This window comes from Rhinolophus hipposideros (genome assembly GCF_964194185.1).
Source record: "Rhinolophus hipposideros genome assembly, chromosome: 11".
Taxonomy (NCBI): domain Eukaryota; kingdom Metazoa; phylum Chordata; class Mammalia; order Chiroptera; family Rhinolophidae; genus Rhinolophus; species Rhinolophus hipposideros.
The window spans coordinates 38,287,266-38,308,779 of record NC_138057.1 but is presented as its reverse complement, the minus strand read 5'-3'; the positions used below and the strand labels follow the sequence as shown (position 1 = coordinate 38,308,779).

The 21,514-nt window shown below is 38.2% G+C and overlaps 1 protein-coding gene across 2 annotated transcripts in view; it reads right to left on the bottom strand.

Moving 5' to 3' along the window:
• The window catches only part of GDA (guanine deaminase), an 80,883-nt gene that overhangs the window by 27,712 nt on the left and 31,657 nt on the right, over positions 1–21,514 (bottom strand). For both annotated transcript variants that reach the window (XM_081067225.1, XM_081067224.1), the window contains exons 2-4: positions 12,413–12,501; positions 7,153–7,324; positions 323–410 (exon numbers count right to left, since the gene is read on the bottom strand). In XM_081067225.1, coding sequence (XP_080923351.1) covers positions 323–410; positions 7,153–7,324; positions 12,413–12,498 — 346 coding nt within the window. In that variant the 5' untranslated portion in view covers positions 12,499–12,501. The remainder of the gene's footprint in view (positions 1–322; positions 411–7,152; positions 7,325–12,412; positions 12,502–21,514) is intronic.

Below are 21,514 nucleotides of genomic sequence, written 5' to 3'. Positions count from 1 at the left end.
CAACAGCTAAGATGTGTCTGTTGATTATCATAAAGTGTTGCCATCACTAGAGTTACTAAATCTGCTCCCCCCTAAATTAATACACAAAATTCAAACTCATACATTCTAGAACCAAAAACCGTAAGTAAATAATCAAGTTACTTAAACAATAAAAAACATTCAGGGCCACAGTAATACACAGACACCTAATTACTTGAAAGAAATGCAATGCTCAAATTCTAACGATTAAAAAGCAGGACCGCCCACAAGCATAAGTCACTGCCAGACATGGTCTGGCCGGCTTTGCTTGCTGTGCCTCCAAATCATGCTTTCATCTCCTCACCTGTAATTTCCCCAAGGAGCAGAGATGAATCAGTGTGAATTGTTCCAAAGTAACAAGCTGTGGTTGTTCCATTCTTTAGTGTTCTCCTCTAAAAATAAATCACAAAAACCACGGATCACATGTGCCCAGAATGTCACGTGGCATAGAAAGATGAAAATAGAATTCTAGTTTTCAATTTTAAAATGTTTTTATTTAAAGGTATGCCATCTTGATATGAAATACAGTTAAGGTAAATGGCAAAAGTATTGATATCCCAAAAATGTGCGCTAGAGAAATTGGTATTTTTGATATCCTAGATTCATACAGTTCTCTATTACAGAATTCATAACATGTGGTACTAATTAATTTCTTATGTTTTAAGTTTGTTTAAGAATATGCAAACTTTATTGCATCTGGGAGTGAATAAATGAGATTTTTCTATCCATAACAGGGTAAATTTATTCAACCAGATTTCTAGTTCAACCTGGCAGATTGGTCACACATGTATTTATCTCCTTAGCAAATTTCCACTAAAATAACAGTAAAGGAGTACAAAATTTATTAACCAACAAGAAGACCATGAGAAGAGACATGAATAGCAGAAACATTTCAACATCTCTTTGGAAGACAGAGAATGTGGATGAGAAACTGAAAGCAACTTAAAGAGAGAGAGAGAGAGAGAGAGAGAGAGAGAGAGAGAGAGAGAGAGAGAGAGAGAGAGAAGCAAGTGGTTGTTAACTGGGAATTGTCTCACTCAACCACCCCTAATCTGTTCCTTGCAGGAGGGATTTACTCTTTGTAGAAACTGGAGAGTAGTTAGAGGACACAAGCCCCAAATGACAAGGTGAGTCGTAGGCTGAAAATAAGTGATTTAAAAAAAAAAAATTAGGCTCATCTCCAGGGCCCGCCCAGTCATCTTGCCAAGAATGCCACATGTACTATTCCCACCATTCCTGGCAGGACCGAATTACTCTTTGCTAGAGAAAAGGAGTGGCTCTAGAAGAAAGATAATCTCACAATGACATGTGGGAAACTGAAAAGGCCATTCACTGCATTGCTGTTCATCCTATGATGAAGTTCATCAGTCAACAAGTGCTACCCTAACCCAGATCTTCCAACTGGCAACTTAGAGCATCACTCTGACGTATGAATGTATGTTCAAGGTTCGACAGGCACTAGAGGACAGCTGCTATGAAAAGGAGAATGGGGAAGAAAAAGCTTGGAAAAAAAAATCTTAGAAGAAACAGGCAATCTGTAGGGTCAGAAGGAAACACAAGTAAAAACTAAAAATTATGATGAACATTCTCAAAGAAATAAAAGAAGATATCACATCCACAAAACAAGAACTGCATGCTATGAAAATCGAGAACAAGAGTTCTTCAACAGTAAAAATGTTACAAGTGAAATTTGGAAGTCAATAGAAAGGTTGTAGGATAAATTAAAAGAGAAACCTTCAGGGGGAAAAAATACTTTAAATGTTAATAATGGGGAAGAACATGTCCTGTCTCAGACAGCAGCCTCTACTCTGCTTCATCCAATCGTCGAAAAAAGAAAAGGACAGCGTAGTGGGGTCAGTCTCAGATGCCCAGATACTTTGAAAATCTGGACTGTTATGTCAATCTTTTCCAATTTTAAGACACTTTGCACATGAAATAACACATACCCGGTTGATGAAAGATGATCAGAGCCAGTCAGCTCTGGACAAGGATGAACTCACTCTCAGAATCACAAGTCCGGGAGAAAAGCTAATACCATGACAGACACCTTGAATTCAACCTATGGCAACTACAGAAATGCCTGGATCCTAGTGTGTGCTTAGTAAATATTTGTTGAATGAACACCCGAGGAAGCAGAATTACTAAGCAACAAATGACATAAAATGAACTAAAATTAGTATCCTTACATGAATAGGATAAAGCATTACATCCTTGAAAGAGGAAGAGGCTCTTATAACAGTAACAGTGAATTGACTTGCAAAGTTGGGCCATGGCGTTCTTTAACAATATAATACAAAAGTATATACAGAAGTTTCAACATTTTTCTAATAGAAGTTGCCAAAACAAAAAGTAGATTGGAGAGAAGAATATACTCAAAGGAAAGAGAGAGAAATAAATTTCCCAGAATGGAAGAAAGGCAGGAGTTCTCATATTGAATGAACTACATCTTAAAGAGAATGAACTGGAAAAACAGATCTCTAAGGGAAATTTCAGACCATCAAGAATGAAGAGAAAAATCTTAAAGACCAGCAAATTGCCAGAATGGGAATCAGAGTGACATCAGCACATCCAATGTTTATAGGCAAATCATTCCAAACAGAATTCTCTCTACAGAGAAAGTGCATCATTCAAGAGTCAAAACAAAGTAAAACCACTTTTGGTAATTCAAGGATGTGGAATGTTTATCACTTGCTTTACTGAAAAGGGTTATCAGAGGCTGTATTCCAAGAAAATGAAAAATGAATCCAAAAGGAAGGCAGGGAACCCAAACAGCAAAAGAAAAAGTAAAGTTCATCATTAAATTAAGTGCAGATGTTGAAAAATAACAAAATGAAATTAAATTAGTTTTAAAACATTAAATTTAAAAGTTGAAACTTATTTTATATTAAGCGTAGATGGTGAAAAAAATAAATTGGAACTAAAACCTCAGATAAAATAACATAGACCATGGAGGCGGGGTTATATCATAAAGAAAAGAGCATTTAGGTTTCTTGTCTTGTCGTATGGGAGAACATAGAGGAAAATGATAGAAGACTTGTTTAACACTTTTAACAACTTAATCTAATAGAGATATAAAACACGTCACACTGACAGAGAAAACACAATCTTTTAAAAAATGTGCAGAAACATTAACCTTTTTGTAGGTCATAAAGTAACAGACTGAACTAATTCCCAAGAAAAATAATCACTGAAGTTACATCTACTAACTGGAATAAAATGAAACTCAAAATGAAAACAAAAGCGTAATTGAACATTTTCTAAATTCTCAAACTTTTAAAACCCGTTCCTAAAATCTGGGCTTGAAGATGAAATAAAAATGAAAAATTCTGGTTATTTAGCAGCAAGGACACGGGGGTGCTACGCAGACACTGACAGGAGGTCCGTCTTCTGAGTCATGGGAGAAAAGCTTCTCATTCAGAAAAGTTTCTTCTGGATGAGAAACTGCAGTTTCAAACTGGACTGCAATGACCTAGAAAGACTAGAAATTTCAAGAATCTGCCCAAATTATAGTTATAGGGAGAACCCACAAAGGAAAAAAGCAAAACAAAAAAAAAGAAAGGAGGAAAAAAAGCAAGAAAAGGACCCCCGAAGCTGCTCCTGGTTTTTTCCACTGAGTTTAGCCCATTTAACAAGCCAGCTAGCTACGAGTCTGTGACGTATATAATTGAAACAAAAATAAGAGTGATGCTTAAATATCTTACTACATGAGCCATCTAAAATGCAACTACTTTCCTTCTTCATATGTTCTGTTTGGGCTTTCTAGGCCCCTATTCCACCCTAGTTTCTCATAAGCTTTCCAAAGGGCTCTTCCACTTAGGACAATTTTGTATTTTTCCCATTTATAACAAAATCTATCAGGAATTACATCAAACTGTTGGATTTCCCAACCTTTTCTCAGCCTTCAACTCTTGACAAAAAGGTTTTTGTCAAACTTTCTGAGCTCAATATTCGATTCCAAACTTAAGGTGACAATGAGCTTCAAGACCAGTAAACCAACAGTCTCTTCACAGATTAGAAAATTTCCATGAACTAAAGTAGGGGGAAAGAGTGGCCTTACTCCGTCTTTCCACCTTGTCCTTTAAGGACTTTGGAATTAGAATCATGTGCTGAATCTCTGACAACCCCATAGAGTAAGCATATTCATTCTATTACGCAAGAGAATATTTACAGTTAGTTTGTCGTGGCACACTTACCAAGAATCTCACTCTCCAGTCACCTTGACTATAATCTGTACAATATATACAAATGATGCATGCCAGAATTACTTGAAATCTATATAATTTTATTAACCAATGTCACCCCAATACGTTTAATTTAAAAAATTAAAACTGAAAAAATACATATAGATTCCTGAACTTTCTACTCTTCTTAGTTCATTCAAGTACAATTTAAAACTGCAACCTCTCACCCAGTTTGCAATGTTAAAGGGAGATAGTTCAGGATTGATTTACTGGGTTTTTTTGCTTTAATAATCTCAGAAGATGTTTGCTAATATAAACTTTAAATCATTTGCAGGTTGACTTAGCACTGTCAAAATCTGTGGTGCAAAACTCCGGGGTCTTGATTGCCCATATGTTGAAATACAGATGGAGGACTGTTTTCTGAGGGAGAAAATCAAAAACAAAAATGTCTTGGTTCTATTCATAGATACTGCCTTAGTACCCTTTTGTATTGCTCTGGGCAGTCTTCAGCCTAGAGACAGGCTCTAGTTAACAAATCTCAACTTTCTGAAATTGCTGTCAACCACACCCACGGCTCACGCAGTTCTTAAAGTGTGTGGGCCTGCCCATAATCAGAAACATGGGATGTGTGCACTGCAAATGCTTGTTAAGGATAACACCTATTTTGTATTCACTGGCATCAAATAGTTAACTAAATCTCTGATTTGAAATGCTATTTATGGAGTGTGGCCTGAAGGATGCATGGTTCTAGGTACTCTCTCAAAACATAAAAGACATATCTGGACTTTTTGTGATAGCACCTTGACAATATATATTTTGACAACATAGCACGTAACTGTATCAAAATACTGGGATTAATTTTCTTAAATTTCAGTAGGAGGAACAGATATACTTTACCTTAACAAATGTTTTATTTTTTTTATCATACACACAGTGTACATTTCAAAGTTGATTTCCTTCTCTGGGTCACCTGCTAGATAATTAAAGCCACATTTGTCACAAATCTAACAAGTGTGTGTGGACCCCCATGGTATACATTTACCTCTTGGTTTTATTTTATTTTTCCTCTTCCCCTTTTTTCCTTTGCTGTGATTTCATGACTCATTTTCTTCTGTTGGATACTATGCAATTTTAAGATATCTTAAACCCTTTTTAGAACAATGCAAGGTATAAATAAATTTTGAAGATAAAAAGATTTGCTGTGGTTAACACGGTTCACGAACACAATGCACCAGCAACTCCATACACAGTTTTAGTCCCTCTCAATTTTCTGGTGTTATGTGGATGCGTGCTAAATGTATAAGATCCACAATTACACTGAACTCATAATTAAGTGAGGCAAGCGTATAAATGATAGCACTTGCTTTTATTCTTCAAGGCTTGAATGATGCAAGACCAGGGAAACTGGCAGGGTGACTGGTCACTATATGAGGCTTCTAATATTGTCGTCATCACATAGTCTTCACTTTAGGAGAAAAACCAACCATGGGTCCAACAAAAATGCAGGCATCTTCAGATAAAGTGTGTTGAATGCTACGGAGCAGTCATCAGATACTAAGGAGGTATTTGCAGCTTTCATCCTCAACTGCAGAAGCTGTGTCTGGTTGCTGCGTGGATTGGGCATAGGGTTGGGGTAGAAAGAAGGGAACTTGAGATAATGGAAGGAAGGACATTTTCAGAGCCTTCAACATACAGTTGGCACACACTACAGCCAGGTCCAATGACTGAACTAGCCCCACAGTGCTCTCTAGTGGTGTTCATGCGCATCACATTCCCAAATGCTTTGAAATAGGGGACCATCCTATTTGCCCTCCCTGCAAAGCTACCAAAGCAACAGTGACATCCTGCTAATGGTAATCTGTCATTTTAAATTGCCTTTGGGTATTTTTGTAGAGCAAACACATGGGGCACTTACCATGTGTCAGGCACTATTCTAAGAATCTCACAAATATTAACTTGCTTAATTATCATAATAATCCTATGAAACAGATACTATCATTCTCTCTATTTTTTTACAGATGGGGAAGATGAGTCGCAGAACATTCCAAAGGTTACTCAGCGATTCCATATGGTCTCCAGAACAGTATTGTGGATTGGCAGGAGTAAGGGAACACACATTTGCATTAAACCCAAGTTTAGTAAAGGAAAACACAAAAAGTAAAAGAGAGCCCACCAGACTGGGGATTTGGGAATTTGGACTCAAGTTCTCTCTTTGCTAGTGACTAGCTGTGTTGGTGAGATGAACACAAACTCACTCGAAAGAACTAAAGAAATCTCTGTAGTCCACCTAGCCTTGACTGTCTGTTTTATACTTAAAATTTGCCCCAAGAGATAGGGGAAAGGTGAGGGGATTAGAAAACAGTCGGTAACCACAAAATGGCCTCAGGGTTTTTGAAAAAGAATTTGGGGAACGTAATCAATAATGTTGTAAAGATTTTGTAGGGTATCTGATGGACACGTGTCCCATTTGGGAGACCACCTCAGGGAAGATGTAGATGCTTGATCACTGCATTGTACACCTGAAGCTGAACAATAATGAATGCCAACTATAATTTTATATATATAATGTGATGGCTCGGTGCAATGTCGGAGGGATAGTGGATGGGGGATGGGGTAGAGGAGTCCACAGTGTGAGGGATATAACTGATGAATGTCTAAGTATTACCTTGTCTTGTGCACCTGAAACTAATAAATAAATAAATAAAAAATAAAAGGTACACAATTTTAAAATGAATTAACACACTTATTGCAGCTAAGTACAATATATAATACAAATAAACACTGATTTGGTCTAGTCTTATGGACATAAAATTATAAAAATAAATTGCTTGTCAAATCCGAAAATAAATAAATAAGTAAATAAAATAAAATAAAATAAAATTTGCCCCAAGAAACAGACGTTTCTCCAGGTGACCAAACATAATACACCGACACTCACACGCAGGATACTTACAACAACTTTGGTGTACACTTCTTCAGCAAAGTCGATGCTCTGGAATCTGAGTTCTGTAGGAAAGGTGTACTTGGTCAGCCACTCCAGCAGTGGCAGGTCCATGTTATTCCCAGCAAAGTAATACTGAGGGGCATGGATGTGTGTATCCACCAGTCCGGGCATGAAGAACTCACTAAGATGAGAGGAAAAGAATTTAATGGCATTCGTAGTCATTCCCCATATCTTTTAAATCATGTTTTCTCTCAACAATGATTTAATTGTTCACCCCATTTAGGTTTAGAACGGATGCAATCAGACGACTCGATTCTCCTATGATTTAGAGATCAAGAAATGAAAATGAAGCTCTGCTAAGAGAGCTACAGCTCCTAAGTTCGAATGGCTGGTGTGAGCTGAACCACAGATGATGAAGCAAGGAAAAAGCACAGAGGCCTTTGGGCAGAGGCAAGGGCAGTCATAGCACAAGAAAGGAGTGAAGGTATGTTTTTGTTTCACGACTTTTGTTCTCACAATTGGGGATTGTAAGACAGAGAAAAAAGATGAGAGGGGAGGTCTTCCGGTTCTTCTAGAGCTGTGCTGAGGAATTACACAGCAGAGAAGAAGGATGCAATATGGATTCCTCTCAGCTATTAGTCACTGACCTCTCCAGAATACTTCAGTCCTTGGGTCTTTTATTGTCTCCACCATAAAACAGAATAGCAGTGTGACTTCTTCATGTAGTTAAATTGTTCAATCAAATAATATTTCCCAAATAGCTAATATGTTTAAGAAACTCAGCTAAGCCTTACAGGGAATCCAAAGAGAAATAAGACATGTTCTTGTCCTCAAAGAGATTATAATCTAATTAAGGAGGTTAGGGATGAATGAGGGTGTGTGTGTGTGTGTGTGTGTGTGTGTGTGTAGGTAGGGGAGGTAGATCTGGTCAAAACATAAAAGGTTTTAGTGAGCAATTGCACACCTAGTAATTTACCCAAGTAAAACAAAACACATGTTTACAAAAAGGATTGTACAAGAATGTTTATAGAAGCTTTATTCATACCAGCCTCAAATTGGGAACAATCCAAACACCACAGGGAAGTTGATAAATAAACTGTGGTATACTGATACAATGAAATATGATTCAGAAATGAAAAAAGATGAATCCCTGCTATACACAACAATATGGAAGCATCTCAAAGACATTATGATGAATGGAGAAGTCCAGACAAAAGAGAGAACATACTGAGTTATCCTTTTATACGACATTCAAAAGTAGGCAGAAGTAATCTATGTAATACAAGTCAAACAGTGCCTACCTGTGGGCAGCTGAAGACTGACTGGAAGGGATACAGGGAACTTCCTAGGATGATAGGAATGTTTTATATTTTGGTTGGTCTGTTGGTTACATAGGCACATATTTGTCAAAATTTATCAAATTATCGTATATACCGAAGATCTATGCATTTCACTATATTAAATGTTTCCTAAAACAACAACAAAAAAGTGTTTTTTGAAAGGGTTTTAAATGTTCAATTTAGTGAATTAACAAGTATTTGTTATTCTGTAGCTAAGAAGAAGGGAATCATGAGGAACATTTGTTTCTTTGTTTTTTATTTTCTTTGGCAGAGCTGTGACATACTAAACCTTGGATTTAGAAGACCTGGTGGTGGTCGGCATGTGTGGGAAGACCCCTTCAATCTCTCAAGCATGAAATTTTTGAATAAAGATTATGGTGATAGGAACAGAAAGGATAAGCAGGAATACGAGAGAAAGCACTTGGTCTTTCATTAGCTCTAGGAAGCAAAGGAGAAGAATGAGTCAAAGAGAGTAAGTTTTTTGAGCATGTGAGGCTGAACATATGACAGAAAGTCAGAGAATTTAGAAGGAAAGTCCATGTGGAGGGAAGAGTGATGTCATATTAAACCTAGAGTCAAAGTGTGACCTCCAAGTCTCTAAAAAGCAATCAGAAATGTGGGATAAGAGGTCACAGAAGAGTTAAAGATGAGATTCAGATTTGAGAGTCTTTGTGTAGGTAACCCTAGGACTTGGTGGTGCCAGGGATTTCTGTACAAGAAAGAACAAATCTAAACCTTGAGCGGTCCCCTCCGTTTAATGAGTAAGACCGAGGAAGAGAAAGTCACGCCTGTTCTAGGCCATTACTGTCAGGAGGATAGAGGTGTCGAGGACAGCAATGAAGGGAGGGAATACAGGACAGTGACTTGTGTCAAAAACTGTAAGAGTCAAGGATGTGTGGCCTCAGGAAGGACCCTGAGAACTCTCAGTTCTAAGCAATGATGGGGCAGACACCAATTTCACGTGATTCAGTCCTTTATCATGTACTTGCTGAGTCTCTAGTATCGTTTAATTACTAGCCTAGGTGTTGAGGAGAGAGCCATGAATGTGAAAGATGAGCTCTAGAGAAAGTACTAGAAAGACGGAGGGCTCCCTTTGAAAATATTTGAAAGTCGGAACAGTAATGTTGGCGGGGAGTGAAAGTCATGCTTTGTTTACCACGTAGGAGAAACCCAAGTATGTTCTGAAGGTAGCAGACATAAAAGAAGGAAAGGAGAAAATTCAGGGTATAAAGCCTTCAGAAGCAACAGCACATTATTGCATCCGAAATGTGACTTTCATCGAGGGAAGCTAATAGTCTTTTTTAGGAAACAGGAAGCATTGTAAAATGCTTAGGAATAGAAACATTCATACAGTCATAGTCCAGAGCTTATTACAGATATCAGTACGTGCTAGAGTGTGGACTGTCAGAACTGCACACGAGAGGAGAAGTCACTGAGTCCAACCACTCATTTTAGAGAGAGAGCAAAAGGAAACTCGGGGATTGGCAAGCTCATTTTCAGATGTGCTGTTTGTTAGTGATCCAGACAAGGTTAGAACTCAGTTCTCCACTGAAGACCTCACTTACAGCTAAATTGTCGCCATCAGAAACTAAGCTGTAGGCAAAGAAGAGATGGGGCTTAGAAGCTGAAGCAGAAAAGGTAAAAACAAGCTCTCCTTCTGCTTTCTTTCTCCCTTCTCTTTTCAGTTTACTTAGTCAGTCATAATTCTATCAGAAAATCTCCACTGCCCCCAGATGAAAACCATCAACTTCATTCCAAACCTGCAAGTGATGGCCAGGCTGTATGGGAACCAGAGGAAAAGAGCAATACGTGCCCCTATATACACTTATGAAAACATCCACCCATCTTCCAACCAAGTGGAAAACATTAATACAAGCCATACAATCAATACATATGACTGTGTATAGAGGCCTGAGTTACCCAATCTGCTCACATACCAATGTCAACCCTCATTAACCTGCCCTGCAGGGTTTGCGATGGTCCCATGGGCCTGGGAGACCTGAGCTGTTTGAAAACAACTGTTTTGCTGCGCAAAAAAGGAAGGGTGTGAAACCAACGACATCTTGTGTTTATTTAAAATGTTAGCATATTGTTCATTGTAGATTTTTACATTAATTTTCATTTTTAAAAATATTGCATTCAACTATTATTTATCTTGATTACTGAGTTTTTTGCCCTCCTACCACCCTTAAATTCTGTGCCCAAGGTGAATGCCTCAGGCGTCTCACCCTAATCCTGGCCCTGCCAACCTCGCTATGGTCCGCGGCTACAGACTGACCCACTCCTATCAAAGCACTGCTCAGAGTTGTTATTTTAATTGTTTTTTAACAATCCACATTGTGCTGAGATAGGCCTGAACGCATAGATCCACTGAATCTATTAAATGACCAGTCAGAGGCATTATCTCCTGTGGTATTTTAATCCTGACTTAAAGAACTTCACCTGCGTATACATATGTTAGGTGTTTGATATATGAATCACTTTGCATTTTAAATATGATTTTTCTTCAAAGACTTCAGTCTTCCACCAAAGTGCAAGTTTTTTTCTTACCTTACCACTTTCCTGTGTGTAGTGCTTACAGGACCCTTGGCATCTGCATTTGTTTGATGGATTTAACTCCAAAAGCAGCCTCATAATGAGGGACAAAAGGATGTGAAGACTCACAGATGTGTTTGTCCCTCTCCCCATCCTCCAACCACTTCACCATCCTCCCCCTCCCTCCCAACCTCCCATGCCTTCTTTTAATCCCTTATCCCCAAGGCACACAAGCAGGTGACTATAAATCTCAGTTGTTCCTCAACATACACCCTCATGAAAATCTAGCGAGAGGAAGCAGAGAGTAACAGCATAAATCAGTCAATTCATCTCCGTGCCCACTGTTGGCATACTTCCAAGCCCACAGAGAAGAAGTAGGGAGAAGCAAGGGAGTAGGAGATGTGAGAATAAATGCAAGTGCAAAAAACCTTTATGGCCAGTCACCCCGTCTCTCTGGACTGTGGCCAGCCCCTCTGCCTCAAGGTCAGGGGTAATCCCATTTACGGATCTACTGTAGGGCACTAGGTGTCCACACCACCAAAGGTGATCCTTTTGCTGACAGCTAGGAGACAAGTCAAAGAAGGGAAGTGGCTTGCTTTACAGCTAATAGCCACAAAGCTGTAGCCTGAGGATTTATACCTGGGGTTCTAATCCCTAGTTCAGTGTTCTCCTCACTACATTTCTTTAAAGTCACTTCCCAGGTTACAAAGATGTTTTCAGAATGAAATGTATTTCGATTGACCTTAGAAGTTTCACTGACTTTGGAAACATACTTGGCCTGAAACAAGATAAAATCTGAACTTAAAAAACGTATTCCCATTTCCACAAAAATCAAGTAGGCTATGCAGAGAGTGGGCCAATCACAGGAAACACATTTTGAGCAAATATTAAAAACTACTGAATGAACATAAAATCGCAGCTCAAATGCACGTCTGGAGGTAGGTCTTCTCTAAACATGCTGTCCGTTATTGCTCCCCAAACCTCCCTCCTCTCCTCCCAACAGTTTATCTCTATCACGCTCCCTCTCTACTTCCTTTATAGAAGGTATCATAATCTATCACTGTCATGCGTATGTGTCTATGCACTTGTTTCCGTTCTGTGTTCCCCAGGGGGTGTAAACACTGTAAGATTTGGGTAGACCATTTTCACCTCCAGATCCCAGTTCTTACACATAGTAAACTCAACAAATATTTGCGAAAGAAAGAAATGAATGATGGCAGCCTCTAGTACTCAAAGTTTCCATCCTTCAGCTCCCTGTTCTCTATTTACCACTTCCTTCCCACCTCACAACTTAAAAATTTTAAAAAGACTCTTTGTCTCTCAAGGCAGGTTTCTGATCATTTGGGATCAGTTAATGGCATCCAGCAAAAGGGAACAACTTGGCTATGACTTACTGTTGGCTCAGTTCTCTTATTTCACATGGTTTGAAGCAAAATTCTTTGGCCAGCCTTTCTTCTTGAGATGCTTCTTCTAAAAACATTATCTTTAAAAGAAAAAGGGGAAAAAAGAATTACAAGTTAATGAGCCATAGTCATTTGTTGTTATTAAATATATAAATCTTTTTTTAGAGACTGTACTGTAGCTGAGTTAATTTTAATAGGTACTTTATAACAAATGGATCAAGTTTAAAGGAAAAAAGGCAGAGATTTGCTTTTAGTTGCCAAAAAAAGTAAGCTGCATAATATTCCACCTTTTCTGCCATTCTATAAATATAAGCAAGACTTCAAAAATTCTAATTTGAAGATACAGAGTAGTATTGGAAATGATGAATTGATTTTTTTTTTCTTCCCCAATCCTGAAAATATGGGAAACTCAAGTCCAGAGTACGGTAGTAGTGTGTCATGGCACAATTTATTAACACTGAATATAAATGTCCATAATTGTTTGACAATTGAGTCAGCATGAACTACCGTGTTTCCCCCAAAATAAGGCCTAGCCGGACAATCAGCTGTAATGCGTCTTTTGGAGCAAAAATTAATATAAGACCCGGTATTATATTATATTATATTATATATTATAGACCCAGTGTTATGTTATATTACATTACATTATATTGTATTATATTATATAAGACCCGGTCTTATTTTACTCCAAAAACGCATTAGAGCTGATTGTCCAGCTAGGTCTTATTTTCGGGGAAACATGGTATGTCGATGGTCTGATGCTAGAAATCTGCTATATTCTTCTAGTATTGTGTATGAGACACAAACAGAGCAATCTCGCGCATTAGACTTGTGAGGTCTGAAGCCCCTCGGTCACAGCTGGGAAACCTCTGATGGGTCTCTTAATCTCTCTTGGTCTGGTTCCCCATCTGCAAACAGGGGGAACACCAGTACACACTTCACAAGGCTATTATTTTGAGGTCTAAATATGATCATTTGAGTAAAGAAGTTAGCACATCCTTAGAACATGTTAAATGCTAGGTCTTTTAGTCAATATACATCTGTTAGGTTCAATCCTAACTGCAACTAACTGTCCCTTTCTCTGGGCTGCACACGGTCAATGGTATAGCCTATCACTAAGCTCAGATGTGCTCCGATTAACATCTGTACTTGGCACCCTAAGACATTTCTTTAGCACTATGGTCTCTACATTCAATAAAACTTACAGGAGATGAAATTGATTTCCACTGACAGATTATTAACAATCTTTTTGGTGATAAACATATAATTTTTATCAAATAGAAGGAATTCAAAGAATTTAGAGCTATTGCTATAACAAAACTCCTCCCACCCTCATCTGCTAGACTTATGTCAAAATGATTCTCAGCGCTTACATGTACAAAAAAAAAAAAATAAGACAAAGATTGATGGTGTTCCTATTTCATTCTACCGATAAGTAACACTGAACAACACTCACCCATAGGTATATTATCTAGTTGGAGGAAAAACAGCCTTTTAATTTTACATTTAACAAATCACCTTTCAAAATGTGTAATATATGTTCTTAAATTTCCTCTTGTCTCAGGAAATTTTAAGTTTAAATTTATGGGCACAAATTGTATTGCAATGGTTATCAATAAAAGACTTTCACGTGTAAAACTATACTGCATTAGCACAACTCTATAAGGAAAGCGGAATAGAATTAGTAATTCAAAAAGAAAAGGGGACTATATAGCATTTCAGATCATTAAAGAGGAACTAGTTTACAATTTAAAAAAAATAGATTAAGGTAGATATCATCATTATATTTTTATTCCATCAGATGTATTTATTTTTTTAAGTTGTTTTTTTTAAAAGAGTGAAGTTTTAAAAAAAATTATTTTTCAGTTATACTGGACATTCGATATTATTTCATATTAGTTTCAGGTGTACAGCATAGAATTTAGACATTTATATAATTTAAGAAGTGATCCCCTGATTAGTCTAGTATTCACCTGGCACTATACATAGTTATTACAATGTGATTGACTTGCAAAATGAGCTTGGGAGTCTTTCCTCCTCTTGAATTTTTTGGAATAGTTTGAGACGAACAGGTGTTAATTCTTCTTTGAATGTTTGGGTAAAATTTACCTGTAAAGCCATCTGTTCCAGGATTTTTGTTTGTGGAGTTTTTTGATTACCGACTCGATTTTATTAGTAGTAATTGGTCAGTTAAAATGTTCTTTTTCTTCTTGAATCAGCCTTGGAAGATTGTATGTTTCTAGGAATTTATCCATTTCTTCCAGATTGTCCAATCTGTTGGCATAAAATTGCTAATAATATTTTTTTTATAATCTTTTGTATTCCTATGGTATCAGCGGTCACTTCTTTCACTTCTTATTTTCTTTATTTGGGTCCTCACTCTTTGTTTGTTGATGAGTCTTGTTAAAGGCTTACCAATTTTGTTCATCTTTTCAAAGAACCAGCTCTTGGCTTCACTGATCTTTTGTATTTTTTTTTTTAGACTCTATTCCTTTATTTCTGCTCTGATCATTATTATTTCCTTTCTTCTACTCACTTTGGGTTCTGTTTTGTTGTTCTTTTTATAGTCCCTTTAAGTGTAAGTTTAGATTGTTTATTTGATATTTTTCTTGTTTATTGAGGTAGGCCTGTATTGTTAGGAATTTCTCTTGTAGGAAAATTTCACCATGTCACACAGATTTTATGTACCGTGTTTCCCTGAAAATAAGACCTAGCCAGACAATCAGCTCTAATGAGTCTTTTGGAGCAAAAATTAATATAGGACTCAGTCTTATATTATATCATGTTAGGTAAGACCCATTATATTACAGTAAAATAAGACCGGGTCTTATGTTAATTTTTGCTCCAAAAGATGCATTAGAGCTGATTGTCTGATTAGGTCTTATTTTCAGGGAAACACAGTAGTTGTGTTTTCATTTTCATTTGTCTCAAGATATCTTTTGCTTTCTTCCTTGATCTCATTGGTAACCCATTCATTGTTTAGTAGCATGTTAGTTAGCCTTCGCGTACTTATTCAATCATTCACCATCAAGAGGGCCCATTATGACCCATGGTCTTCCTCTTCACAGACCACAGTCTAGGTGGGCTGTCAAGGCACATATAGAAGTCATTAAAAACCAAATTTTATAAAATCATACAATCACAGATGGTGCCATCTGGCAGGAACCTTTTCATCTGACCCCCTTGTTTTCCAAATGAGGAAACTGAAGCCCTTCTGTTAAGCAAATGACTCCTAAGTGCTCTCTTACTTGAAACTGGGGCTATTTAGGATGAACAATAAGGAGAAGTCAGGAATACTAAAGCCAAAAGCAGATGAGTAATGACTGTCTGCTAATGAAAAAAAAAAATCTCTGCTAGATAGAGGCTTCAAACACCAGATGGCAAATTTGGGCAAAAGACTTGTTGCTATGGAACAGAGTAAACTGCTCGTTGGGCCATTGTGTAATAGCTTGGCCATCCAACAAAATAAGGTAACATATCACAATCCATAAACAAAATCTACTCTTAGGCATTGCAATGGGAAATAAAAATCAGATAAAAATGTGAGGTCTCAAGCTTTCTGAAGCTTTTGGTCAGAGATGAAAATTGCCATATTATCTGTTGGCGTTCAATTCACCTCCAACAGATTAATGGAAAAGAAAGATGAAGTGAGACTGCCTTTAAAAAACAAAGAAAGTCAGCCTATAAAGGTAGACTTGAGCAAATTCATGTTACAAACGCATCAAAGTATAGCGTGAGGGACTTAGATCTTCAAGTCCAATTTTCTCATTTTACAGATGAGGAAACAGACCAGGTAATGTGACGTGTCCAAGGTCACAGAGCAAGCCAGGAGAATCTGCTAGACTTGAACCCATCTTCCCAGAGATTCTTCCAGACTTCTATGACTGCTTCTCTAATGGTATAAACCAAGGGTCAGCAAACTTTGACAAAGGGCCAGATAGTACATATTTTAGGTTCTGCAGACCATATTGTCTTTGTTGTAATTCCTCAGCTCTGTCATTGTAAAACAAAAGCAGTCATAGACAAAATATACACAAATGGGCGCAGCTATGTTCCAGTAAAACTTTGTTTACAGAAAACAATTTACATTTTATATAATTGTCATTTGTTAAGAACATATTCTTCTTTTTATTCAACCATTTATAAATGTATATCCCATACTTAGTTCACTGGCCTTATAAAATCAGGCCGTGGGCTGGACTTGACTTGTGGGCCACAGTTTGCCAAAATCTAATGCAGGCTCATAAAAAGATGTATGTAAATTAAAGTTGAATAATTTGAAAACCATACCAGTGGCTCATACTAGCATTAGGAAGAATTATGATTGTTTTTCAATTTGTAATAACTTTTAACAATTTTTCCTTTTAACTTCAGAGTCTGATAAAGTACTCTTGGATAAAATACTCAAGTTTTTAAATAAATAAAACACTTTCATTCTCAACATTTCTAATGTTTTAAATTACAGTATACTAAATAAACACTAGTTTCACTATTTTTTCTTCACTTTACCATGCATTTAGATCTGAAAGTTTCGAATGCTTTAACAGAAGTTTTTAAAGGTTTCAGAATAACAAAAAATTTCCCCATTGATTCTTAAGATTACAAGCATACCTCATTTTATTGCACTTCACTCTGTTAGGCTTCACAGATGTTATATTTTTACACATTGAAGGCAAGCCCCTTCCACCAACAAAAAGATTTCAATTCCCTTTATTGGGATCCTCACTTTATTGAGGTGGTCTGAAACCAAACCTGCAGTATCTCTGAGGTATGCCTGTACTTTGCATGATTTCCGTTTTCAGGGTCCTTTTCTTCAGTCCTATGCTATTGTGCAAAGTGAGTACTGCTTTGTCATATCCCTTTTGATTTAGCTTGGGGTACAGAACAAGTTGTTGATTTTCAGTTGTGGAGGAATGAACTGAACTTACAGGAAAAAATGCAGAAAAACCCTGAAATCAAAACTTGAGAGGAAATTTTGAATGGAACTGACAGGAGTTTGTCTATAAGAAGAAAGAAGTCAAGATTACCATTGTTGCAAATAATGAAAAAGCCACCACATAAAAGTGCCATTCTAGAGCAGCAGAACTAGCTTCAATAACGGAATATTCGGCAATAGAGTTTTCAATTTCATGAATAAAAGAAGCTTTGAACAATTGATATAAATGGAACTCAGTGACTCACAACGTAGTGAACTCCTCATAGTTGGAAGTGCCAAGCAGAGGCTGGCTGACCATCTGTCAGGGATGTTGTAACAGAAATTAATTCCTACACGGGGTGAGAGGGGAGGCCATATCCACAGCTCAGATTCCAAACATCCATGTGGTGGCTTTAAAATATGTCCACAAATTCTTCAACACGTCTGTATTCAAAAGGTGGAATCTAGCTCCCTCCCCCAACCTTGAGGTGGGCCAACTTAGTGATGTGCTTGGAACGAAGTGTTCACAATGCTATGTGACTTCTAAGGCTAGCTCATAGAAGGGTAACTTCCATTTGGCTCTTTCACTCTTGGTTGTTATTCTGGGGGAAGCCTCCAGTCATGCCCTGAGGATGCTCAAGCAGCCCTAGGAGAAGTTCTCCTGGGGAGAAACCAAGGATTGCTACCGACAACCCGACAACCGTAAGAACTAGCTTACAGTCATATGAATGAATGTTCTAAGTGGATCCTTTAGATCCAGGCAAGCCTTCAGATGACTGCAGTCCTGGCAAATATCTTAAAGAGATGGTCTCATCTCATGAGATATAGTAAGCCTGAGCCATTCAGCTAAACTGTTCCTGAATCCCTGATGCAAAGAAACCGTAAGAGCAACAAATTAATTTCAGCCCCTGAGTTTTGGAGTAATTTGTTATGCAGCAATAGCTAACCAATACAATCCATTTTGATCTGAACATTGAGGATACATTGCAATCTTAAGAAGCCTGCTCACACAGCTTTTTTTTTCTTCTTTTTGCCAGTTTCCTTTTAATAGACTCAAACCACAATTCCAAAAAACTAGTTCCTATCATTGAAGAATAAATGTTTATCTAATGGTATTCTGCTATAAAAAAAAAAGTAGAAAATAGAGATGGAATCTAAAATTAATTCCTCCCACTCTGGCTGATTATCACCCCACATTCAAATCTGCTGCAAAAGAATAATGCAGATCTCACAAAGAGGTCTTAAAGATCTCTTTAGCAGGAAAAAATTCCATCAAAAAGTTCATCACTCAGTTGTAAACGGTCAGTGAGACAAGAGCTGAGCCCTCCCATTCTTTATACACAAAGGAACACAATTTGCTCACCCAAACTTAAAGGTCCAGCCCACACTTCTATGCACTCCAGATCCATATATTTGTCATTTCCCTGCTATCTCATTTGTATTTCTCAGAAGACACTTCAAAGTCCAAAACGGGAGTCTATGATATTATTCCCAAAGGTAATCTCTATCCAGGGTCCCTATTTTAGAGAATGAGACCACATTAATTGAGGGTGCAATCCAGAAAACTTTGTCCCATCACTTTCTTACCCACTGCATAAAACCTCAATGGCTTCCCACTGCGTTTAGGGTCAAGAAAAAAGATTGTAACATGGTCTACAGGATCCTAATCCCTTCTTGGCCTAATCCCATGCCTTGTTCCTCCCTCTCCCATGATCTGTTGCATCACACTGGTCCCATTTTAGACCCCGTAAGCACCTTACTCTCCCCACTATTGGGCCTTTACACACGACTTTCTCTCAGCATGAAACACCTTTCCTTTCCTTTTACCCAATCAGCCTCAACTCATCTTCCCTATTTCAGGTTAGCTGTCCTTGCTTAGGAAGCCTTTCCCTACTAGCTCAAATTCCCTACCCCCAGCCTCATTCAAACCCCTACCCCCAATTAATGGCTGTCAAAGCACCAGACACTTCTTCTGTATGGAAATATAACATTGTGTTAAATGCATAAAATCTGGAACCAGGCTGCCTGGCTTAAATTGTTTCCAGTTGGGTGAATTTGGGCAAGTTACTTAAACTCTCTGTGCCTGTTTTATGTAAATTGAGGATAACAGTTATGATTACGTTGTGAGGATTAAATGACATAATATGTGTAAAAAGCTTAGAGCGGTTCCAGACACATCACAGGAATTACACAAATCTGAGCTATTGTTTTATTACAGTTGCAATTTCACATGTATTCATAATTATTATTTTATTAATATCTGTCTCTACTATTAGATGGCAAATTCTACAGAGTGGAGATGTTTAATTTTACTTACTATCATACTTCCACTGCCTGGCACATGAGAGATGCCTAATGAATATTGGATGAATGAACAAATGAATGTAATATAGGTCCTGAACTCTAGAGAACCTTCAAGTGTCACACTAAGGAATTTAGAATTTATTCTCTAAATGCTTTTGAACAAGAGTCAGATATGAAAAATTAATGGAGCAATGATTGTAAGGTATGTTGGGAGGAGAGTTTAGAGACAGAACCCTTAGTGAACCATCTGAATAGTTCGTCTGGGTGGAGGCAGTGGCGAGTGCAGAAAGGAGCAGAGAAAAGTGGCATGCAGGCAGAATGCTAAGGAAGGACCCACACAACTGCATCCGCAGGGAACAGTTAGGTTATATGTAAGTAGATAAGCATCTCCATGAGAGAATGGGACAACAAAACAGAACTATGGACGCCGAAGGAGATGTTGGTGTGAAGGAAGGATGGTGGGGAAGGGGGGAGGACTTGCAGATACAGCTGCCCAAGCAGGTGTGGACATAGGAGTAACGCTCTGGGGTGGCCAGGTCTGGAGATGGAGACTGGAGCCATCCGTGCAGAGGTGAATGTCCACCCCAAGGGAGAGGATGAATATATGGGGAAGAGAAGATGGGGTGAGAAGGCCAACGAGGGAAGCCTGGGATTTGCAGCTGATTTAAACTTTCTAGAAGGGGGAGAAGAGCCAGGAAAGGAATTGTAGCAAAGTAAAGTCAGAGAGACAGTACTGGGAAGTAATGACATGGACATGCACTCTCACCCACTAGTTAAGAATTCATCGAGTTAGTCACTTTCTCTGGTGACGGGCCCTCTCAGGCTAAATAAGATGCTCCTTTGTGATGTTTGCATGTATTTGCCAACAGCAATGTGGTAGGTTGAATAACGACCACCCAAAACATCCAGTGCCGAGCCCTTGGAACCTGTGACTGTTACCTCCTATGGCAAAAAAGATTTTGCACATGTGGCTAAATTAAGACTCTTGATATGGGGAGATTATTCTAGATTACCAGGGTGAGCCCTAATGCAATCACAAGTGTCCTTAATAGGAACAGGTAGAGGGAGATTTGACAAAGAAGCAAAAGGCAACATGACCATTGAAGCAAGATACTGCGCTGCTGGCTTTGCAGATGGAGCGAACTATGGGTGCAAGGAGTGTAGCTCTAGAAACTGGAAAAAAGGCAAAGAAACAGATATTCCCTTAGCACTTCCACAGGGAGCAGGGCCTTGCTGATGCCTTATTTTGGCCCAATGAAACTGATTCGGACATCTGACATTCAGAAACTTAAAAGAACCGAGGTATGTTGTTTTAACCCATCGAGTTTGTGGTAATTTGTGACAGCAGCCATACAAAATTCATACAAGCACTTAACTCACTGCATTATAATGTTGAGTTAGGGCATCTATCTCCTCACTAAAGTATAATTTCAAAAGACAGTAGTGCTCTTGGACCTTGGGATTTCTGGCACCAAACAGAGTGCTAGACCCACAGAAGCACTCAAATAAATGTTTGCAGAAAGGTTGGAAAGAAGGAAGTATCAGAACAAGAAGAAAAGAGAGAGAGGAAGTTTCAAACTGGGGTGATTGACAAAAACTGCTCCTTGAACAAATGATAATATGAATGCAGAGAACCTGGGCAGGGCTGAGCTTCGTGCCCTCATTTAACCCTCAGGAGCCAGCAACCTTAAAACAGACTGGGGCAGGCCACATCCAGGCAAGGGAGGAGGGATAGAGGGGCAATTATAAGGTGAACCCTAACTCCAGTCATAACTCTAACCCTCACCCCAACTGGGAGGCTAAGGGTGTCAAGCTCTCTAAAAAGCCAAAGGTAGCATCATCTGAGGGCTGAGTACAGGTTCAGGAATCATAAA